Genomic DNA, 25,498 nt, shown 5'->3' with positions numbered 1-25,498 from the left:
AGTGTATTAGCCTTAACATGTCTATGAAAATTCACTTATGGGATTTGAAACACCTAATTTATTCATGTTTAATGCTGTGGCAAAAAAGTGCAATACAATGTAGCTTAATATTGATGTTAATTGACTCGTCTTTACTCGTCAACTCACTTTACTTGCTGTTGATTTACTTGCCTTTAGCCTATCTAAGATGTACAGTAGGCTACATCTTTGACATTGCAGATCAATACAATAAACTTTTCTGTGTGATTCATAAAATTGTGTAAACATACAGGCAAAACAAATAAAAAAATTGAATATGTGTGACTAAATGACCAGTGGTCTTCCACATTTGGGTGAACAATCCATTTAGAATGATGGGTTGTGGATAAGTTTGAGGTTATATTGGTTTGAAGGTCAAAACTACCTCAGACCTCAAATTATGGAGCATATACCTTTAAAAAGTATACTGTTTCATATGATGATCATGCACATGCTGGGGAACCCAGAGTATATTAAATAAAAAATTGTATATTGAATTTCTTAAATTTTAATTATGTAAGGTATACAGATAAAAAAAAAACATATTTACATGAATACAAACAAATATTTACAATTTGCATACTCTTCTAAATTCACAGAATACAAAATATATTAGATAATTTAAACATTTGATTAAAAAAAAGGAAAAAGTGTCGTGTTGCACTTATTCATTAAAAAGAAGTGCATTGTTTTCAGAATGATAGCATTATGTGTGATTCAGTTCAAATTACAAAAGTCAAGCCCTCCTTCAGTGTGCTTCCATTACTGTGGTTTGCATTATCTTCACAGCTAGTCTCTGGATTGGTATGATCGGCAGGTCCAGAATCTGTTTCATCTGATCTGTTGGTGTTTGTATCGTCTTTGTGACTTCCATTGGAGTGCTCAGGCTCTTTCTGGGCATTGATTGTAAGGCTGGTATTGATCATGCTGGACTCTGTGAGGGTGCTTGTGCCACTGCTGGCGTCTGAATGAGCAGATTTGTTGTCAATGTCAGCATCAGCCTCGTCTGTTTCTTCTGTGTCTTTTGAGTCTGTGTATCCTGCCAGTTCATTCCTCAGACTCTGCGCTCTGTCCATGTAGCTTTTAGATAGTTCAGCATCTGGCATGTAGTTGGCATGAATCTCTGCAAGCTTCATGTAGATTATGTACAGTGTACTGAGGCTTTCCTTATCTTCCAGGGCTGCCGCCAGGGCTAAGTGAAAGTAACCCATGGCATCAAATGCGTCCTAAGGCAGAAAAAGAAATTATTTGTCATAAAATGGGCTTAGGGTAGAGCTGTCACAATATGTTTATTGTTGTACGATATATTACACCAAAATAAATTGCAATAAATCATATTATTGTCAATTTAACACCATTTTATGCCACTCATTATATAATGAAAGAAGGACAATATAATATCACAATGCAAGTTTAATCTTTCAGAGAACACATAATATTTTATTCTTAAGAATATTTTATTTAATTTATAGTTATTTTAACGATTTAATAATTAGGCATTGGAATCAAAACGTGAAACATAGATTTTATTAAATAATAATAAATGTTTACAAAAAAGAGCAAGATGAAAAGTAACAGAGGCTGCAATATCTTCTACCAGATCTACCGTATTTTCAGTTGTCAGACACCCACATGAAAATATATTACAGTAATTTATAGTAAATACTGGTGTTCTTTAGCCATACATAACCTCTACCTCCAGTAGAAATAGAGACGCTGCGCAATCAGCTAAAATGTTGCTAGAATTGTTTTTTATGTATGGGCGATGTACACTCATCGGCCACTTTATAAGGTACATCTTACTAGTAACTGGTTGGAAACTCTTTTGCCTTCAGAACTGCCTTAATCCTTTGTGACATAGATTCAACAAGGTACTGGAAATATTTCTCAGAGATTTTGGTCCATATTGACATGATAGCATCATGCAGTTTCAGCAGATTTGTCTGCTGCACATCCATGACACGAATCTCCCATTCCACCACATCCCAAAGGTGCTCTATTGTATTAGGAACTGGTGACTCTGGAGACCAGTTGAGTACAGTGAACTCATTGTCATGTTCAAGAAACCAGTCTGAGATTATTCACACTTTACAACATGGCGCGTAACCTGCTGGAAGTAGCCATTAGAGGAACACTGTGGTCATAAAGGGATGGACATGGTCAGCAACATTGCTCAGGTAAGCTGTGGCGTTGACACGATGCTCAGTTGGTACTAATGGGCCCAAAGTGTGCTAAGAAAATATCCCCTGCCTACACCATTACACCACCACCAGACTGAACCGTTGATACAAGGCAAAATCTGACTATACCCTCTGAATTTACACCCACAGAACTGGATATTTTCTTTTTTTCGGACCATTCTTTGTAAACCCTAGAGATAGTTGTGCATGACAATCCCAGTAGATCAGACATTTCTGAGATACTCAGACCAGCCTGTCTGGCACCAACAACCATGTTCAAAGTTACTTGAATCACCTTTCATCCCCATTCTAATGCTCAGTTTGAACTGCAGCAGATCGTCTTGATCATGTTGACGAGTTGCTGCCATGTGATTGGCTGATTAGAAATTTACGTTAACGAGCAGTTGGACAGGTGTACTTAATGAATTGGCCGGTGAGTGTATATTGCATCACCAAAAATAATTAAGGTCATGTCCATGTGTTGTGCGATAAGTCGATTATATCGATTGTTGTGACAGGCCTATTTAGGAATGAACTTTTAAGTCAGTTTCTTTAAACCTTATTCACCTATCATTTTTACAGGTTTTGTACATACAAAAATATGAATGTCTCAAATTTGGTTAAAATAATTGTTTTTTTTTTCCCTTTCTTAAGATCTTAATTCATATCCATGCAATTCAAATATTCATCTTTAGCTACAGAACATAAACAGCATATTCAACTATTTCTCTCTCCTGCTGGTTTATGTATATTTACACTTTCTATATAATATAAGTGAAATCTGTATGATGTATTTTAGTTTAAAATGTAAAATCAAGTTTAGCATCAAGATGTATTAACTTAATATAACTGAAAATATGTTTTTCACAAAATTATTTTGATTTTAATTAGAAAATTGTATAATTTTGTTTTGGTGAACTTCTTTCTAAACATTCAATCATTCATTTTCGGCTTAGTCCCCTTAATTTGGGGTCGCCACATCGGAATTAATCGCCAGCTTATCCAGCACGTTTCACGCAGCAGATGCCCTTCCTGCTGCAACCCATCACTGGAAAACATCCACACATCTCATTCACACACATACACTACGAACAATTTAGCCTACCCAATTCACCTGTACCACATGTCTTTGGACTTGTAGGGGAAACTGGAGCACCCAGAGGAAACCCACACGAACATGGGGAGAACATTCAAACTCCACAAAAAAACGCCAACTGACCCAGCCGAGGCTCGAACCAGTGACCTTCTTGCTGTGAGGCGAACAAGCTACCCACTGCGCCACCGTGTCACCCATGGTTATAACATATTTCAAATTAATTTAATAATTTATTAGTTTTTTTTATTTCAAGTTATTTTAAATCATTCAATCAAATTGAGAAACTAAATGAAATAAAACTACTATATAAGCTGCATTTTTTTTAATTACAAGTAATGAAAAATATAGTGCTGGTGTGAGTTTTAGCTAACTATATAATCCAGGCCCTGAAATGACAAAATTGGCATGTAAAATGTTCATTACCACATTTTAAACCAATACATGTGAATAGACAGTGCATGATTATCCTCTCTGTGCAATAAAACATGCAAAATGTTCAGTCTGGGATGCAGCTAAAATAAAAACATGAGAGTCTCACCTTTAATCTGTATAGGGTCAGATCAGCCAGTCTGCAGTACACTTTAACATAATACCGAACTTCAATAGCATGCTCTAGTGCAGTAGGGCAGAGAGAAAGAGACTTCAGATAGTAGTTCTCAGCCATTTCATACTTCCCTAGAGAGAAGTATACTGAGGCGAGGCGATGGAAGGACGCTCTCTCATTAAGAAGAACACCTGTGAGAAATACAGATAGCACATTAAACTGCAAATTAAACTGATAGAATGTTTTCTTCTTTGTCTTATTGTTTTCTATTTGAACATAATTTAACCACATAATTTATTTAAAAAAACACTTCCTCATTACTTTATAATGTATAAGGTTTTTTATATATATTTTTAACATATAACTTCTCCTTTTACCACAAAGCTCTAAGTGTCTTCTTTCCAATAATACATCATTTGTGTTCGTAGCTTACTGGAGTCAGGAACTGTTACTATTTAAAGTTAGGTAGGTGTAAATCCCCAAAATTGAGTGCTGGCTAACAGGTTTACCATCACAAACAAAAGTATGCATGATTAAAAAATAAACACTCACACAACCAAACAAACTGGACAGGGAAGCAAGTTTGTCAGATCATTAGAATATTTCAAAGAGGATCCCAGAGTTTAATGAGAACCGGTTGCCATGCCTGAAGATTGAGCTCATACAGTTCACCATGTCTAATCATTTATTTGCTCTCTAAAAGTTTATTTTTTAGTTCTGTAACAGTTTCTATAAGCATTAATTAAGGTGTCATTGAGAAAGTATATATCCACGTCATGCAAATTTTTACCAAAAATTTAGCATTTTGATTAAATATTTGTTGTTAGACTTTAAATGGTATACGTTACACTTCATAGATATTTTGAATTTATAATCATGTACACAGGCAGATGCAATGTGGTGCATGATGCACTCAATAAAATAACTCATTGGATGAACGTAAAATAACTAAGTGCAGGATTTCCTCCAATAAATTTCAATCCCACGCAAAGCATGCTGGGAACTACAAATTCCCTAACCAGGTAGTTGGACCAAACACAATTCCTTCATGTTGTCCCAACACAAAACACCTAAGTTAACTTAATGGTTTACAAATTTACGTGGACTGAACATAAAACAAATAAACTGGCCAAAGAAATTAAAAGAGCTGTGTTGTTTCAACTCATTTTAAACAGGTTTGAACAAGTAGCAGCAATCTTTTATTTTTATTTTTTTTGAGTGTAGAATGAAACAGGATATGCATCACATCGTGCTTATTCAAATAGCAAAATTCTAGTTCACTGAAGAGAGCATCTCTGTTTACAGTATGTTTTATACTAAATGTGATGACACAATTAAGTTTGCATTTTTAAACTTTTTTGGCATATATAAAGAGAATGAACATGTGCACTCATCAAAATTATTAGAATGAGACCGAGATTTCCCTTAACAAATGGAACTCTTTATATTTGGTGCCCAGCTGTGTGGAAGACATGGTTACGGCTTTAGGTATGTTTAGATTTAACATACAGCATTCTGCTACTGTATGTTGTCTGCTGTAGAGGACATGCATCTCCAGCAGGGGGCACTACAGCTTAACACAAGCTTACACAAAGCACTTAAAAACAAAAATTGCTTAATAAAACAACATTACTGTCTTCCATTAATGAAGTTATTGTTAATATTGTATTATAACAATTATTATTATTTAATCCTGAGGCCTTACCAGTGGTGGCGCTGACCTGCACTGCAAGAGTGGCATATTGCAGTGCTTCCTCATATTGCTTTTGCTTCATCAGGAGCTCTGTCAGTTTACTTAACAGCCTGAACTCTGAGTGCACATCCTTAATGCTGCGTGCAAATGGCAAACTCCCATCCTTTTTTGGGGGGCAAAATCCATGCAAAGTCATATGATATACATTTCTCAAGAATTATTGTATTGTTTTGGGTAAATTGTATTGTGAATGTGAACAAGGCGAGGCCTACCCTGTAAAAAGGTAGGGCAGCTATCTGATTTCTGTGTCCTTTGAAAAACACATCTCCTGCTTCCTCATAAATGCTCATAGCGAAGCATGGGTCATTCATCCTGAGGGCTGTCTTTACTGCTGCCTGTATACATTTGTTTATGGAGAAAGGAGTTATCACAGCAGCTGATAAAAGCATGTACATGATAGAGGAATACGTTCTCATTAGAGATCACCTTAGCCTTAAAACATAAAGATTACCATTTTTGTAGAATTTGTGGCATACCTTTGTACATAAATACCCAAAAAGTATAACACTAATCAATAATTTACTCCTTTTGCAATACACTACTTTGAAAATCATTACCTGTAGGTACATGTCAGCCAGTTCGTCTTCATTGATTAGATAGTAGATACGGCCCACTTGTAACCATGTCTCAGACTCTTCCTGTCTTTTCCCCAGATCTATAGAGATCCTCAAGCTTTGCTTTGAGCAATCTAGAGACTTCCTAGATGACCTGTAAGGATTTTAGCAAAGAATACTTTTAAAACTATTGATTTATTTGTTGCTATTGGATCAGGTTTCAAAGTACTGAAAGCAGTGATGTAGTGTATTGTGTGGAATGTGTATCTTACTTCTCTGTGTTGAGTGAGAGATACAGGCTGCTCAGGAGTTCAAGGTATTCTCCTTCTAGCTGTTTATTCTTGAGTCTTCTGCACAGACTCACACAGTGCTCATAGTAAACAATACACTGTCCGTACAGCAGCAAATCAGCATAATGACGACTTAAAACTTTTGCCACAACCATCTGACCTGCATTTAGAAGGAATTTGTTATTACTTAATAATGATCTGACCTCAAATTATTAATCCAATAAGTAAAATACATTTTGTAACATTGAAATGGCACTAAAAGTATTTTGACTAATTGAGACAATTATGTCATGATTGCAATTGATTTATTTGGTTAAAATAGTACTTGCATTGATATTTTGGTATGTATCGCATATAAATTTAAATGTGGCTTAAGTGTTCAAATACTTTTGGGACCACTGTATGCAATAGATAATATTTAAACTCACTGTGCAGATTGTTAGCACTAATAGCAATTAGCAGGCCCATCTCGAACCACAGTCGAACCTCCTGGCTCCCCCCTCTATCCTTGTAGCTCCTACCCAGCCATAGCAGAACCTGGACATGCTCCTGGTCTGTAGGGCTCTCTGAGAGAAACTGAAATAGGTGGAAGGATTTGAGTAGAAAGCACTCTGCCAGGCCTGAAGCCCCTATGGATAGGGACAAGCATCCCAAATTAGCCAGAGCTAGGGCTTCATTACGTTTGTTCCCATTCTCTCTGGAGATTTGCAGAGCACAATAAAAGTTTCTTGCTGCCTCCTGAACTCTGGCCTGTTTGCGTAAACATAAAGCTAGGAGATTGTAAACCACCCCACGCTGTGTTGGACTGTCTGTTTCATTCAAAGACTTAAGAAGTGGACGCAGATTGTTCTGAGCCTGAATGGGTTCATCTGTCATTACCAAGAGCCAGGCCAGCAGTATGGACGCCTCAAAGCCCTCTTCCTCATTGATTTGATTTCCAGTCTTTGCTGCATGTTGGGCATATGGCACAGCTTTTTTTAGTGCTCCATGCTGCTGGTAAACACTAGCCAGGCTCAGGCACAGGTCCCTCTGAGTCTTCAGGTCCTCCCCTTGACTAGCTATTGCCAAAGCCTGCTGAAGGTAAACCACCACCTGTGCAGGAAGCACAGAAATATTTTCCTTCCAGTGAGGATTAAGCCTGACTGAGTTTTTGATAAAGAGTTCAATTTTCTGGAATGCATCATTCAAGGAATGATCTTGCCCTGAGTCTAGACTTAAAGAAGCAAGTGCGAGGAAAGGTAGATACTTTTTGTGGTAAAGCCTGCACAGCAGCCAGTTGAGATCAACCGGGGCAATTTGCCTCCCTTCTTCCACAGACAGTGTGATGATAAGGAACTGAAGCCTCTCTACAAACGGTAAAGCTTCTTCTATTTTCCTTAGATGGAGAAAGAGACAAACAGAGAGATAGCATGTCCGAGCCTCTAGGTATTTGTCTTTTTCAATTATGGCTCTGCGCATGATTGGTTGTAGCAGCTCAAACTCATCCACAGAGCAGAAGTTGTGGCAGGGAAGACAAAGAATCAGAGCACTTGCTTTCTCAAGTGTGAACGGCAACTTGTCCATCATCTTCTGTTTTAGGTAAACCGAAGTGAGATTGGTGTAAAGGGCTATTAGAAGTGGTTTGTCATTAAAGCCATTTACAGGAACCTTCGAAGCCTCCTCAAAGTACACTCTTGCTTGTGAGTACTTTAGTTTCTTGGCACATAGGCGGCCGAGGAGGAAGCAGGCACGCCGGTGGGCCCAGAGCATCCTGCCTTTCTTGGCTCCTTCTCGCAGGTTTTCCAAATGTTGTAGCACCTCGTCCTCTGGAAGGCCATTGAAGAAAGTGTCCAGAAAAGAGTAGGAGAGGTCATAAAGAGTTCTAAAAGTGTCTTGGAAATATTCCAGGTTGAGGAGGGTCAAGATTGGGTCGCATCTCTCAGCTTCTTCAGTCTCCCAGATACCCTCATCCATAAAGTTTGGAGGGTCTTCCTCATATTCGTCCATTTCTCTGAAGGTGTCCTCCAGGTTGAAAGAGAGGACTTCAGAGTCTCGGTCAAGATGATTTCGAGAGGCAGAGAATGATTGCCTCGGGGACGAGTGGTAAGGAGTTGCATCACTCTTTTCAGATACAGTGCGCTTTCTTTGATCCACTGTGGTTTTCTGTTCTGCAGGTTACACAAAGTGTACATTTTAGAATATTTTATAGCACATACTCTAATAAACTTACAATGAAAAATGAAAATTAGAAATGAGGTAGATAAAGGATTTTCTGTGTGCAAAATTTGGTGATGGTTAGGCTTACCTGGAATTGGGTGGTTTCTGATGTAAGTGAAATCGGAGTCATCAAGTCTGTCTGCAGTTTGTAAGAGAAACAGTTTGCAAGAGAAAAAAGATTTGTCATTTGGTGAAAGGTATAGCTCAGCCAGTCTTATCATTTTTGCCATCATATATCCACCCTTATGTAATTTCAAATTAGTTTGAAAGTCTTTCTACATCTTTCTTCTTTCATCTTCTTGATGGTAAATGATGACAGAATTTTTTAGTAAACTACTCAATTGCCCTAAGATTATTCAAGGTCTCCCAGAGAGACAATGCATCATCTCTTACCCAATCTGTACACAGTGCTTATGTCAGTGGAGAAAAGATTTGTCAGTACATCTGCCTGGCTGGGCTCAAGGCAGGGGTTAAGTTTAGACAGGGCTGTCCTTTCCTCCTCACTCAGAAAGACCAATTGTCCATTGCTGTGCAAAGCCAACAAAGACAACATTATCATTCACATGACTCTCATTCGGGTTGCTTCATCACATCATCACATAACTCCACTAACCCCCCTTCCAACACCCTCATCACCCCCAGCTAGACAGAGGCACATTCAACAAAGGTCAACAGAATGAAATTGCTTTTGCCAGCTGGTTGCCTTCAATTGGTATGTCAGTATCATCGAGAGGCACATTAGATAAATAGTTTTGCAAAATAAAGAGAAGGTCCTTTGTTTAAGTACACGATGACTCTATGAATATAAATGCAGTAAATACAGTTGAACTGTTTACTTACAGTCTCTCAGTACTCTCGGGTTTTACATGGGCTTTGTGAACAAATCCTGTCTCTCCACTGGTGAGGTGTCTTCCTATGAACATACTCAGAGTATTGAAAAGAAATCCTTCAATCTTGATTTGATCTCCTATGCGTAAGTGCAGCTCATCTTTCACCACTGGGTAATGGTCCACTACTGCCACACAGGTCCCCACCACTGAAACAGAAGCAAAAAGATGTTGATTAACCCAAAATTACTGTTGATCCATCCTTCATTTTCTTAAAAAAAATAGACAAAATCAATGCCACAGTAAGGCATTTAAATTGGAAGTAAATAAGGAAAATGTTATAAAGATTTAAAGGTCCTGTGAAATTAGTTAGTATCAGAACATTATGTTGGTTTTAATATTTATAACCTAGTGTACTACAAAATATGCATTTAGAGGATATAAATATATCTGGATATATACATCCAAAGCTTGCAGTTTGTCACTTCCACCTAAATGGATCAGCAATTTTTTCACATAACCCCATCGTTTAGTTTTTCATCAAACCTTGACCATTGAGCTCCACCAGAGGGACTATTATATGTGACACTCTCTCGTCATGTTTCGGTTGAGATTACGTCAAACATCAAATAAAAAAATGCACATTTCAAAGCACTTCATGAAACCTTTAAAGATTATCTTAATAATAGGTTTTCTAAATATTTCAGAAGAATCTCACCAACAGGATGATCAAAGAGGCCTTCTGTAACTGAAATTCCTCCTGCATTTCCTGGATATTTCTTAAGGAACCATCTAGAAAAAAGTGTATATTTGTAAAGACATTAAAAGCTTTATTCTAGCTGAAGTAGATATTCAGCTAGACAAATCTGTTGTCCCTAAAATCCATCCTGTATAAGCTTAGAAAGTCAGTGTCACTTACTGATAAAATGGATAAGGCAGAGGCTGCATATCATGCACAGGCACCAGACCATGTTTGCCTGTTGACAGTAGTGTACCCTCCCATATGGCCTCCTGTCCAATGTCTTTCACCATGACTAGGTCATTCCTCCTGTAGTTTAGCTCCTCTTCCTCCTCTTTGCAGTCACTCTTATATAAAGTCTTGCCAAAGAATGTACCTGAAATGGTAATGAGACTGTCTTTAGTTACTAGCTTATTCCTGTAACATGTAAAGTATGTCCAAACCTTTATCAAAGTTGTCCTAAAACTATTGAGTATTGAGCAACACACAATTTTGTTTTAGGACAGTTTTTAAAACCTTTTTGAACCACTTCAAAAGTCAATTCAGTTGTATTACTCTTTAACAAGTTGATTTCTAAGTTTGACCCATATGCTGTTTTTTTTATATGTTTTGTCTGCCTCTTGACTGTGACCTTGACAGAGTCAAAAGTAAGGGACTGTTTTGGATAAATATTACAATAGTAGACAAATCCTTACCTTCCTGTAGCAGAAGTCCCAAATAAAGAGTAGCTAAGTGGTCTTCATCCACTGTTACAGAAATCTCCACATCGCTTAGCAATGCCGGGTCCAGCCAGAATGACTGGTCACAAAGAAAGTTCTCAAGGCATCTTGCTACATATCCTACAATATAAAATAAATATTTATTAAGTTAAAACTGTATACAGAATTATTGATGTTGAGTAAATGTAACAGAACATTTGATTGACACCAACCAAGTGCCAGGTAAGTGGAGAACTTCCAGATCTCCTCGACAGTTTTAAAGGTGATGACAAAGCTGTCTTTCTCCGCATGAACAGACAGCAGTCGTGCAGACAAGTCCTGTGTGTACAATATCAGCAAGAACTAAATGTAATGAAGATTGAAATGACTTAAGTAATCAATAGTAACAAGTTCATAATGGTGCCAGTACATCCGTGTCTGACCTTGAAGAGCTGGACGACATCCTGGCTGTTACTTTCTACTACCCGGAGTCTTGTACGCAGTGCCTCTTGAAGCTGATCGTCAGGTGCTACACTCGATCGCCACCTCCCGCTAAACAACAAAACAACATCTCCAAGGAACAGAGCAAAAATATTGAGTTAAGTATCCACCACAAAGTAGCCAAGATTTACGATCAGTTACATGAGCAGTAACAGGAAAGCTCTTGTGATGTAGGGCGTGATTACTGCGTCCAACATCACGGCGTTAGTAACAAACCAATATGTTGTTTTTTTTGCAGGGACAGCACTATGATTGACCACATCACTAAAGATACACCATTAGGGCAGAGGCTGAGTGTTCACATTAAGGAAGTCTGGCAGAGTGTGCTTAAGGACTGCAGCCATTAAAGGCCATTATGTAGATGGAGACCATTATTCTCACACAGGTCTACAGGACTCAGTGATCCTTACTGCAAATACCTGGAGAGAGGCGTTCTCCTGATGAAGATACTGTGCTGCTTCCGCTGAACGTTTCCTTCCTCCTCCAGTAAATCTCTCTGCTTATGCCTTCTGCCTCCACCTCGGCCTCAGCCTCAGCCTCCGCTTCCTCATCTCCAGTGGCAAAACAAAGGAAACCGGGGTCAACACCACTTTCCAGAACTCTGTAGTTTGGTCAGCATTAACAATACACCAGAACTACTGTATGAATATATTTATGGTCAATCTTACTGATAAGTAAAACAAAATAATACTTGAAGAAATACAGAATATTTAAGACAAGCAAAAGGTTCCCTTTGCTAGTTAGGCACTTCCTGCAGATTTAGATTTTACAGTAAATGGGCTTCACCAAATACAGTAGTTCTTCATTCCAATATATGATACGAGTACTAATTAGCGTAGCATGTAAATATAAAAATATCAGAGCTGTGTTTACCAGCTCGTAAAGTTGAGGACATAAACAGGAAGTGCTAGCCATATCATAATGGCTCTATAAATATGATCCAGATGGCTTAAATAATAGCCTTCTTCCTCATCTCCGGACGTGTATGACTTTCCCAGATTTGTTCGTTGAAAAGAAAGGATGTTGCAAACAGCTGGTTTGTATAAAGCCATTAATTAATTTTTCGTTTTCGGCTTAGTCCCTTTATTAATCAGCGGTCGCCACAGCGGAATGAACTTTAGGGGAAACCGGAGCACCCAGAGGAAACCCACACAACACAGTGAGAACATTTAAACTGACTCTGCTGGGGCTCGAACCAGCGACCTTCCTGCTGTGATGTGATCATGCTACCCACTGCCTCACTGTGCTGCCGGTTTGTATAAAATGCATTCAACGTAAACATTTGTAAAAGAATCATGCAATTCTCAGGCTCTCAGTTATTTCTGAAACACTCATGCATGACTCAAGAAATCCTCTTACCAGCTGTCATGGCATCATTGGGTGGAAAGAGCTCACTGACTGCGGCTAAAGTGTATGGAGGGTCATTCCACAAGGCATCGAGCTCAGCAGGCGATATCGCTATTGAAAGGGAGGGTGAGGTTTAAGGGAGCGTTATTAAATTAGCCATATGTCAAGCTGAAGCTTTTAGGGTAAACGCTTAATTAAATGAACATTAAACGTATAAAAAAATCACAGCTTTCAAATAATGAAAGCTTGTGCAAATCAAAGGGAGTACATGCAAACAATGACAAACGTGATGAAACGTATTGATATCAGCCTAAAACTAGGCACAACAAGTCCTTGGGGATTGTTATATCGATGCAATCTTTTATCACAAAAGGACTACTTGCTAGTTGTTAGTCCACAGCTGCTAGTAAGTTATCTATCAACAGCAAAACAATGTACCAATGGCTAACACAGCAACAATACATACAGTAATTAGTCACAACAGGCATTACACACAACAACAAAGCACACGATAGCTGACACCTAAAGTAAGTACACATCCTGCATTACCTTCATGGGTAAACCTATTACCCATGACTGACAGAAACACTGTGATGTCTCCCTGTGATAGTTACGCTTTCTTCTCATGGCAAAAATCTATGAAAGCCAGGGTGGGACCAACCTGAAAACAAGAAGCAGTTTCTGAGGCATGGAACTGGACAGCAGCAGCAGCAACAACATGCCATGGTGTACACAGCTGACTCCAAACTCAGGTTCAGTAATGCCCGCTTGGCTATAGATCCACTTATCGATAGAGTCACTCCTCTCCCTCTCTCTCTTCCTTTCCATTTTCCTCTCGTGCATAAACCGCACTCTCTCTACTGCTCATTTCTAACTTCCATCTGTTTGCTTCTCTCTCCCCTTTTCCTCTGTGCGTCCACTCTGCAGATGAGTGAAGCACTCTGAAGCACTGCTGGCATGTTTGTGTGGGCTGGTCAGTGCCTTTCTGTGCCAGGGGTTCTTGTGGAAAGTGAGAGCGGCAGCATTCTCACATCGCTGACATACAGAGACAAAAGGCCCAGTGATTTTGTGTCCATTGCTCACTGCAAGTATATGTGCTGTTTTTTATTTAGTGATTCTAAATTTGACTTTTCTCTTTTGCTGTGAAAACACAGTTGACAGCTTCTAGATTTAAAAGCACAACTATCTTTGTCTGGCATCATTACTTTCTATCATTTCAAAAATCAATAATTGATATAGATATTAAGGCCATAATCTGATTTTAAAGAGAGGAAATTAAATTAATAAATAGGTCGCGCAGATCCAAAGATTTACAAAGCAACATTTTTTCTAGCACAACATTACTAGCCACACCATTCGGTTAAAAGTAAAACATAAACCAGTATCTCTCATGAGGAAAATACAGTGGCCGAGAGCTTAATGTGCTGCAACTTAAGAAAACACATGCAATAACACACCAGCAAATTTAGAAAAGATCTTCATCCATTTGATAGCACACGTGCAGCAAATCCTCACACTGCAAACACATAAGAAAAACGTGCTGCATTTTCTCACAACGCAAGCTATTTACGAAAACACTCAAATAGCTCAGAACACAACGAAAATGTTTCAAAGGGACCCTAAAACGTGACAAACCCCAGCTATTTAAGCTAATAGCGAGGTTTTTATGTCCACTTGAAACATTTCTGTTGTGTTCCAATGGTTTTGCAAGTGTTGTGAGAAAATTCAGTGAGTTTTCATATTTTGTTTGTGTTGTGAAAAAATGCAGCACATCTTATTCATTTGTTTGCATTGTGTGAGAATGCAGCGCATTTTAAAATTGTGACGATTTGCAGCACGTGTGCTGTCAAACGGATGAAAATCTTTTCTTAATTTGCTGGCGTTTTTTGTAATTGCATGTGTTTTCTTGAATCGCAGACCTTTAAGATCTAACAGCCTCCGTGGGAAAAACCCTTTTTAAAAATTATAAAAATCCACTAATACTCATACTAATAGTATACATTAAATATTTAGTTCAGATAGAACATTGAATTGGTAAATTCTCTAATAATGAACATATCTCAGTTCATTAAATTTGTACATTTATTTTAAAACTACATTTAGAACAATGAAAAATCAAAAGGCTGTTTCCAATCAAATTAAATTATCAATACCTTTGAACAGCAGAGGTTGCACATTTTTCTATTTATTTATTGCCATTTAGATGTATTTAGAACTATATCACAAATTTAATGGATGTATTTCTATTGTATCTACAACTTCAAAAGATTCTAAAATGCATTAAAACATTACATAATATGAAGGTTTTACAATGCAACATATTTCAAATATGGAAAAATATTAAATATGTGAAAATATGAAACCAAAACTAATTGTCCAGTAAGTGCTAATAAGTGACTGCCTTACAATATCAGCGAATAGTCTATTATTTCATTAAAAACGTTTGTTCGTTTATCAATTATGTTTCATTTAACATTTTCATTCAAAAGTGCAGCAAGTGATTATCTTAATGAATCTGTCAATAAACCAATGCCTCGTGATTTGTTTAAAGCCTGGAATCATTCATGATGTAGGTTACTGAGTGACACTTCAGCAATTAAGCTTGTATTTTAGTCAAGAATGTTGTTTAAAATGTGGTTCTTTAGATGTACACAGACATCCATGTTCTTTGGATGTACACAATCTGTTAATATGTTGTTTTGGTGTATTATGTATTTAGTGTGATGTTAAAAAAAATGTTTAGCATATTCAAATCATATAGATAGTATTCTCAATATTTTTTAATGTAGTCAGTCTACCATATGATTGTCTCCCTGTCACTACTTCACTGTCTGTGTTTTGGGGCATAACAAAGAGTGTACTTGTCTATATAGAGTAATTTTGCTCATCGTAGTGTTTTGTAAAGAGAGAACCCAGTCAGATTCTAATTGAATCTGTGGAGATCTTGTGAGCAAGAGCAGTGGTAAACAGCCAAAAGCCATTTCTCAGCATACCTCAACAACTCTCACAGAAAATCTCTATGTGCTTTAGCGAAAAAAACCTGAAGCAATTAGCTCCTCCATAATCACCCAGTGTGTAAATTATGCACTTGCTACTTTTTACAGCAATGATATAGAAAAAAAGAAAAAAAAGAATATATATATATATATATATATATATATATATATATATATATATATATATATATATATATATATATATATATATGTGTATATATATATATATATATATATATATATATATATATATATATATATATATATATATATATATATATATATATATATATATATTAGCCATTTTTATGGACTATTTGTTATATTATAAAAATTATACTAATAGCTAAATATTCTTGATAATTAAAAAAGCTGCTTTTTGAGTGTACATGGATTATTATGCTATAATAGTGCTAACATGCTATCATTACATGGTAATGAGTCGTGTAAAATGGTCTTAAAATGACAACATTTTTTATCACAATTAATTTTGGTGCAATGCATCACACAACAAAACGTACAGTAGTTATCATTAATAGGCCTATAAAAAATTAAGCTGCTACTAAATTGTAACAATGACCATATTAGTTTGAAAATCTTTTTTTTTTTTTTTGCATAGGTTTTATGTTCTGAATTAAGAAAAAAAACTAACCTGGATTTTAATAATAATTTATTCTGATTATTTTGACTAAAATCACATTTCCCCATAAAAATCTCATATTTATGCTGTATTTAGTGCCTCAGCATATGTCCCTTATTTCATATTTTTTAAAATGACATTGGTGAGGGCTAGCAGTAGTCACATGTCATGCAAAATTGCCTAATATGTGGGAGCCAATTGTGTTAGTATAATTTAAAAGACAATATCACCATCTAATCACATTTCTATATCAATTAATTTGCAAGTATAGGACTAAGTTTGAAGCGAAAGTAATTAGCTATAAGTATATAAAGGTAAAAACATGTTTAAGGTATGTTTAAAGAAACAGTAAAACCTAAGAAAATGTAATGTGTTTTATGCAATTGCTGAATCTGTCTATTGAACTTCAAAAAAGTCAATGTTAAAAGTTGTTCTTTTAAAGAGTGTACTCGCATTATTGTGCTGTAATATTATCATACTGCCAGTACATAGTGATGAGTCGGGTAAAATGGTCTTTACCTCAAGAAAGTCATTCAGTATTCAAAACTCTTTGATAATATCATTTCAATATTCATTAGTGGTGTTTCATTATTTGAAAAGTCTAAAAAAACAGGTTGTTTTCTATGATAACCATAAAAGTTATTATTCCAACAGCAGAAACATAATTGTGTAATTAAAAGATTATAAAACTGTCTGTCCTATTTTCTGGTCTGAGAAATCAAATATCTAGACTTCTGATACACTATATGTGAATACTATACAATTATAAATGCTCCCCAAATTCCTAGTTTAACTTCTTTGTAGGGGGTTGGAAACTTCATAATTCATACCCTGGGAACTAAAAACCATATGTGTGAAGGTGTCATACTTATAACTACACACCTAATGTTGTGAAAGTAGTAACTGTTGAAGGCTGGCAGCACATTCCCTTCTGAATGTGATACATAGAAGGTGAACTGTCCTGTGCACTTGGAGACAGTGAAGTTAGCGCTCTCTCTCTCTGGGTTACTAGCACAGTGTGTGAATGTCAGTGAAAACAACAAGGTATGTAACCCGAGTAATGAGTCTAGACTCTAAGTTTAGAATGTCGTTCATGCCCAAGCAGCACATGCTGGCAGCCTGTTACTATTAAACGGTGTGAGAAACAATTTCTTATATAGGCTACTTAGTGAAAAGTTCTACAGTTTGTTTTAAGAGACAGATTCTCACAGAGAAAAACTATGTAAATGAAAAGACAACCAAAAGTCTTAACAGAATCTTTAAAAGTACATATAATTCAACCACTTGTCCCACTTTCATTCAAAACTTGAAAACTATTAACACAGGAATGTGAACTAAACACACATTAGTCTATATGCACTTTAGTCTCTGAGAAAGAGCGTACCTCTGACTTGCTGACTCCCGGTTGTGTGTTCGTTCCTCATAGATCTGTCACAATACGAGCTCTGTGGAGTTCCTTTTAAAACTTACCAAAACTAACCATAATAATCCATAATGCTCCTGTAGGAGGGACAAGGGTTGTGTGTGTACGTGTGTCTTCTGGTTGCATGAGTGTAGAGCTGAGGGAAGTTATGTAAACTCCTCCCCTAAATCATATGTGAGTTTTTCCTCTCTGTTTCTCTTTCTCTCTCTCTCTCTTTCTGAGACTTGTTCTCTTATTTCCTTGTTCTATTTAAACTCTAAATCCATACAGAAGGTGTTCACTTTGTTGATAAGGTGATAGATAGCTAGTATTCAGACTATCAATATTTTTACTTTCATGACTAAGCTAATACTAAATATCTGATTCATCAGGAATCCAACCAGTTTTCATTTCTTTGAAAACCTACAAAAAGTAAAGGAAATGTGAATTGTGTATGTGAGAAAAATGTGAATGTGAGTTTTTTTGTTTGATAATAAAAGTAATCCTTCAGGTCTGACTTGTTTTTTCATAGAGCAAAACAAAATGCCTGTAGAGTTGCTATCAGCTTCATTATAGTCAAATACGCCCTCTTGCTCACATTCCAAAGGTGCTTCCTTTAGCATTTCTAGGCAAATATTCAGTCACATGTTTATATCTAGTGAAGATATCAAGTTTCTTTAAAACATTATTATTTTCTTCCAAGAATTCCCTGTGCTCATGTGGCTCTGTTTCGTCAGTAGGTCAGATAACAGGCAGGGCCTAGGCTCAGCTAGTCATTTTTTGCTTTTCTAGCCTGGTTAAATATAAACCCTGGAAAAGACTCCAGATTCTAGGGACTGTTATTGAGTCATTACAAAAGTCACCCTGAGAAGATATTGGCCATGTGACTGGTCTGTGAAAGAAGGCTCTTTGTGCAGTACAGTGTGACCACAGGTCTCAGATGGTGTGGGTAAATGGATTACATACCACATCAATGATAGAGAATCAAACCCCCGACAACTGGTGGAGCCAGCAGGCCATGTGCCCAAACCATAGTCACGGCATTAACATGGCACACAAGACAAGCAGCTGACGGCTTCCACAGCACATCTGTTGGATAGCATATTTATATCTATTCATCTATTGTGCCCGTGATTATTAACAAATAATCATTTTATATGCTTCCTGAATCTGAAAGTTGATTCTCAAGATCAGCTCAGTAGATGCATGGTGTATTTAAAAATCTATTTAAAAGTTTAATTGTAATAAATGATTCACACAAGCACCTGAAAACTTACATTTCAATTGGATCAAGAATGGTGAAATAAACTTTTCCAAATACAAATGAGGGAGCATATAAACACTTGATCAGTACGAAAAATGAAACTGTAATGGTTTGCATGTATGCAATGATGTTGAAATGATGCAGTGATGCATAATGCCTTCTGATTGTTCTTGCTGAATCTATTAAATTGATGTGATAAAGTTCCATTTGCCAACATCTTGTTTGAAAATAGGAATGAGAATTTTTCCCTGGTGAAAAACGTGCACAAACATTTTTGGTTACTCATTTTTTACTTAACAGTTAATTTTTAGTACTATTTAAAGTAAACAAGATGACTATGCTATTTTGACACATCAAAAAGTTGAACTAAAATATACCTTTAAAATACTACTGTTATATTTAAAAATATATATTATACCACTTTTAATACAGTACTAACCATCTTTTATTGCACTTTTAAATATGCTATCTGTACAAATAAAATACACTTATATATTCTGTAAAATATAACAATGATACATGTTATCACAATGATAGAATGTCTCCTATGACCCATGAACAAATCAGCATTACTGTAAGTATTCAATCAAACTTTATTTTAAAGTGCAGTTCTCGCTATTAACAAACCAACAACTATTATTCATTCATTTTCTTTTTCAGCTTAGTCATTTTATTAACCCTTTAGCCAGCACGTAGACGCACTGGGTCGTTGGTTTCCCACATGTCAATGTTTATGAATAGATTACACCACAAAGAACAAGTAATCTTGACAAACTGTATATCAGTTTAAAGCTACAACCCTCAAGCAGCCATTGTAGCTAGATTTTTTTCAATGGAAAGCTTATAGCTTAAAGCTTTTTTCTCATGACTTCATAATGTATGACTTTTTATATTTTTTTTTAACATGTAACTTTACCACAGTAAAGCTCAAAGTGTCGTCTATCCAATAATACATAATTTGTGTTTGTAGCTTACTGGAGTCAAGAACTGCTGCTATTTAAAGTTAAGTAGGTGTAAATCCCCAAAATTGAGTGCTGGCTAACAGTTTAAACCACCTAATTCACCTTTGTCGCATGTGTTTGGACTTGTGGGGGAAACCAGAGCATCCAGATCAAACCCATGCAAACACGGGGAGAACATGCAAACTCCTCACAGAAATGCGAACTGACCCAGCTGATGCTTGAACCAGTGACCTTCTTGCTGTGAGGTGAGAGTGCTATACCCACTGCACCACCGTGCTGCTCCAACAACTATTATTTTTACCTAAATTAATGACTAATGTCCTGCTTATAAAACAAAATAAATAAGACTTTTTCCAGAAGAAAAAATATTATCAGACATACTGTGAAAATTGCCTTGCTCTGTTAAACACCATTTGGAAAATATTTCAAAAAGAAGAAAAAAAATTAAGGGGGCTTATAATTCTGACTTCAACTGTATATGCTTTTTTGTATTGATTGATGGTTTTTAGACGATGCATACCAGGTTCTATGTGTTTGCTGCTGATCCCTTGTTTAACACAGCAGCAAGTAAACGATGTTTAACACGGAACAAACAGTGATCTCATTATAATAAGTCAAATGAGCCCAGCATAAGCATTATCAGTAAATAACAGCATAATACATCCTTTAGTAATCAGTGAACAATTGCGTAAATGTAATCCTTGTATATAACTTGAGATTTGTATTAAATTGTTTCACATATGAAAGAAAATCATAAGGTCATAAGGACAAAGCTTTCCAATTTGAGTGAACTAATCCTTGACAGAGATCTAACATACAAATGGCATTTTTTTGTATACCAAAACTAATAAAAGGCCAAAAAGGCTCAGGAAATGTACCTCAGGGCAGCACCTCTGTGCCTCGGTGAAGGTAGTTCAGAGAGGTACTGCGTTCCGGTGCCCCTTTGTACCACTGCTCTAAGGAAGAGCAGCTTCCTGTTGTTGTGGACTCTGTCATATTGGTACAATGGTAAATCCAGTGCCCTGACTAGCAGTAAAGCCCATGACATCCGCTAAAAGAACACACAAAAAAATTATTCCTGCTACAGATTATTTGTCTGTGCACACTCTAGTAACGGTACATGTATGCAGGATATGAAATTATTGGTTGTTTTAACAAGGTGTAAGCACATTTAATGTAATAGGAATAGTGATAGACTGAATAAACCATGCCATCTGTAATTTTTTTCTACAGTGAGCATTTTTCTTTGCTTCTTATGTTTATGTTCAGTTATTTCATATTAAAGTAATGAAAGTGTCCTATTCTTCGCCATAAAAGTGAAATTACTAAATCAAGACATAGGAGCCTGAGAAAAATGTTAATATTCGAACAAAATATGGCTCTAAGAGGTTTTTGCATCTGAACCCTTTATACATATTAGCACATTAACAGCAAGGTGCTAGAGAATTTTAAGATGTTGCTAGCATGTTGTTACAATGTTTCTTACAAGTTGTAGGCTAAGCTAAGTACTTTCTGTTGTCAGCATCTTTTAGAATGTTGTTGGGCCATCTGCCAACCCATATGAAAAAGTAGCCATTTTATAGAAAAAGAAATAACCTTACTATTAACCTGTTGTCGTAATTTTATAATACAAGAAATAAAAACAAATTACCCAATACTTTACTTTTGTACAACCATAGGGTTAGGGTATATTAAACTACAATTCAACAGAGATTAGAGTTATGGTAAAAACTAAATGCTACAGTACAGACAACCAGTTTACTATAATTAACAGCATGCTTCATTAACAAACTGTTGTAAATACAGTATAATACACTTTAGTGGTTCAAAACACTATTGTGTTTATTTACTATAAATTACTAGTGGTGGTTAATTCTGCTGTGGCGACCGCTGAATAATAAAGGGACTAAGTTGAAAAAAAAAATGAATGAGTAAATTACTATAGTATTCTTTTCATGTGGGAAAACTGTGCTGTGTCATGGTTCTGGTTCAGATTAAGTATGCACACACTCCTGTCCAGATTTGCAGGTTGTAAAATCTGGTTTCCTCCCACAGCCCAAGATGTAGGTTAGGTGAATTGAACATTCCAAATTGGCTTTCATTCAACTTGTGTGTAAGGAAAAATTTTGTATAAGAAATACTGACCTATGAATTAATTGTTTCTCACCATGAATACAACCATATGGAATGGCTTTAAGAAATTAATAAACATTATATGCACAAAGATATGCTATAAAATGAAAATCCAAGCTATGCAGGTTATAAAATTATGTGACAAACATCTGTAAATGAAATAAACCACAATTGTGTGGAGTGAGTCACTAAGTTTAATTATGTCTTAATGACTGTATTATGATAAACAGTACATGCCTAACAAATAACTAACCAGTGATTTGACCTAAATAGGCTGTAAAACAAAAGATCAGAGGGTTATACAAAAATTTGGACACCCCAACAGAAAAATGACATCAATCTTTCATATAGCCACATTTTGCTGAAATAACAGCCAATAGATGCTTCTTAAAGTCAAGGATAAGTCCCTGAATTCTTGCTGAAGACATTTTGGACCATTCTTCCTTGCACTTTCTTCCTTTGCATTTTATTTATTTATTTATTTATTTATTTTTTATTGATGATCCAATTTTTGATGATGTTCTGGGGACTGGTTTGACAATTCTAGTACATTGTATCATGTGAATTCTTTGGTAGATCTGGAACTGTACTTTGGGTCATTGTCCTACTGAAACATCCAACCCTGGAGTAACTTCAAGCTCTTAGCTTGTCCATGAGCCTTGTCATACCTTGAACAACTCTTCTTATTGGCAGAATGTAGAAAAGGCTTCTTCTGCATCAACCTCCATTGAGCTGCTCTTTGAGAAGAGTATGCTGAACTGTGGAACGATGTACAATGACATAGCAGCAAGATGTTCCTGGAGCTCTTTGGAGGTGGTCTGTTCTTTGTCTGTGACCATTCTAACCATTCTTCGCCTTTGCGTTTCAGAGATTTTGCTTGGTCCAGCACATCTTTCCTTCACAAGATCTGTTCCTGTGGCCTTCCATTTTCTTACTATATTTCTGACTGTGGAAATAGAGTCTTTAAACCTTTGTGATAGCTTTTTGCATCCTTCCCCTAATTAATGCTGGTGAATTATCCTAGTTTTTAGGTCATTAGGAAGTTCTTTTGAGGTTCACATGTTCGTACTTTCAAGTTCACATTAAGAAGAAGCACAACTATCCATAAGCTATCTTAAATATCTTTTTTCATAATTGGTTTTACCTGTGTTAGGATTGTTAAGGTTCACTGAGTCACTCAAAACAAATTGTGTTGTAATCAATCAGCATTAAGTGACTACAGGTTTTGAAATCCACACAAAAGAGAGGGTGCTCAAACTTTTGCATAGCCTAATTTTCAGTTTCAATTTAAATTCACACATCTCATTACTGCTACACTATTTCTGTCTGAAAAACATGACATTATCTAGCTTCCTCAATAACCGAGTTGCATTCCACTGCAATCTTCGCTTATAAAGAAAGAGCACATTATTGTGCCCAAATTTTTGCAAAAGACTGTAGATTTAAAATTTAATTTGATAATCAAAATGGAAAAACGGCAAACTAAAACGTAACAACATATCAAAATTTTTTTTTCTCATACAGATGGAAAGTGCTGATGCTGGCAGGCAGAACAATGCTGACTGCTTACACTGTCTGTCTCAGACACGAACCTTATGGCCCTGTCAAAATATCTGATTGTCAGGCTGAGAGCACTATGGTCAGGCAAAGAGAGCAACCGAGTGAGATAGACTGACTGGGAGAGGAAGAAATGTAGAGTGTGCGAGGCGCCTGTCACATCCCTCCATTGTACCGTTTCCTCTTGGCCTTTGTTTCTGTATACACATGACAGTAAAATACTCCTAACTCACACAGCCTTTGGGTTCACACACACAAAGAGAACAACCTGCAAATAAGAGACTTCCTGTTAAATCTAACTGCCTGTCTGTCTCCACACAGACTGAGGCTTTTATTAATTCTGAATAAAAATAGCAATAAAAGAGGATTTACTGAGGAGCAGGTCTGTGGGTGTATGATGAATGTATGTATGAACAAAGAACTTATGAATGTGATTTATTACTTTTCTAAATAGCACTGGCGTAAAGTCATTCATACTGTATTTTTCTCTGTAGGCAACAGTGTTCTGAGTGACGTTTTTTCTTTTATTAAAGAAACACATGTGGGTGACACGGTGGCTCAGTGGTTAACACTGTCACCTCACATCAAGAACACATGTAGGTGAATTGGATAAACTGAAATTGGCGGTAGTGGATGAGTGTGTGATGAGTGTATATGGTTTTTGCCAATGCTGGGTTGCGGCTGGAAGGGCATCCCCTGCTTAAAACAAATGTTGGATAAGTTGGAGGTTCATTCCGCTGTGGCGACCCCTGATAAATAAGAGACTAAGCTGAAGAAAAATGAATAGATGAAGGAAGGAATATATGCCGGGCTGGCTGAGAGGTAATGCAATGGACACAGACCTCGGTAAAGTGGGGAAAGAGCGACTTCTAGTGTATGTCATGAGTAAAACAGATGGGAACTTGCCTGGTAAGAGGTTTTTCTTAATTGACTTTGATTTAAAATTACTTACAAACAAACAAACAATAAATCAGTGTGAGCAAAAACTTCTTTCTTTCTTTCTTTCTTTCTTTTTTTTTTATAGGGTGGCCCACACGGAATCTGCGCGAGCAGAATTCCACAGATTTTTTACAGATTTTCCGCAGAATTCCACAGATTTCTGCAGATTTTCAGCCCATCATTAATTCAGTTTATTTACTTAAGCAAATATAATTCTGAATTCATTCAGTGTTTATTCAGTAATGTATTGCTTTTTATTTAATATATTAAGGTCTAAGTTATGATACTCCGCTGGATACTCCCAAACTAATTCCGCAGAAATCCGAAGATTTTTACTAAAATTGACTAAAAAGCAAAAAACTTCCGCAGATTCCGTCTGGCCCTGCTCATTAGGTAGTACGGTTGCCTCACAGCAAGAAAGTCGCTGGTTCGAGCCTTGGCAGGATCTCTGTGAGGAGTTTGCATGTTCTCCCTGTGTGTGCGTGGGTTTCCTCTCGGTGCTCCGATTTCACCCACAGTCCAAAGACATACACTCTAGGTGAATTGAATAAACCAAATTGGTCGTAGTGTATGAGTGTAAATGCAATAGTATATAGGTGCTTCCCAGTACTGGGTTGCAGCTGGAGGGGCATCCGCCGCGTTAAAATATGCAGAATAAGTTGGTGGTTCATTCCGATGTGGCAACCCCTGATTAACAAAGGGACTAAGGGAATAATAAAGGAAAAAGAAAATGAATGAGTGAGTTTTTATATAGTCTTATTCAACAAACTTGGTTGTTTGCTAATAACAAGGTTTCAGTGGCCCTCACAGTGGCCCAGTTCAGTTAACAAGGTTTCAGTGGCCCTCACAATTTTGTACTGGC

General features: G+C 36.6%; 1 protein-coding gene across 6 annotated transcripts; it reads right to left on the bottom strand.

Moving 5' to 3' along the window:
* Positions 1-39: 39 nt before the first annotated feature.
* Positions 40-17,920, bottom strand: sh3tc2 (SH3 domain and tetratricopeptide repeats 2). 6 transcript variants are annotated; one of them, XM_068213382.2, is made up of 19 exons: positions 17,764-17,920; positions 13,405-13,778; positions 12,756-12,854; positions 11,816-11,947; positions 11,339-11,466; positions 11,129-11,234; positions 10,893-11,036; positions 10,378-10,573; positions 10,177-10,250; positions 9,472-9,667; positions 9,025-9,158; positions 8,720-8,770; positions 6,864-8,582; positions 6,418-6,595; positions 6,149-6,299; positions 5,804-5,926; positions 5,544-5,694; positions 3,833-4,029; positions 40-1,244 (listed from the first exon to the last, which is right to left on the bottom strand). In XM_068213382.2, exons 2-19 carry the CDS (start codon positions 13,466-13,468, stop codon positions 741-743), a joined length of 4,347 nt encoding a protein of 1,448 aa, XP_068069483.1. In that variant the 5' UTR covers positions 13,469-13,778; positions 17,764-17,920; the 3' UTR covers positions 40-740. The 6 variants fall into 6 exon arrangements, with proteins under 6 accessions (XP_068069483.1, XP_005173353.1, XP_068069485.1 ...); XM_005173296.5 differs by lacking the exon at positions 13,405-13,778 and adding an exon at positions 13,293-13,404; XM_068213384.2 differs by lacking the exon at positions 12,756-12,854.
* Between the last annotated feature and the right edge of the window lie 7,578 nt (positions 17,921-25,498).

Source organism: Danio rerio, chromosome 14, assembly GCF_049306965.1.
Source record: "Danio rerio strain Tuebingen ecotype United States chromosome 14, GRCz12tu, whole genome shotgun sequence".
Lineage (NCBI taxonomy): Eukaryota > Metazoa > Chordata > Actinopteri > Cypriniformes > Danionidae > Danio > Danio rerio.
The sequence above is the reverse complement of the archived record's forward strand: the minus strand, read 5'-3'. Positions and strand labels throughout refer to the sequence as shown.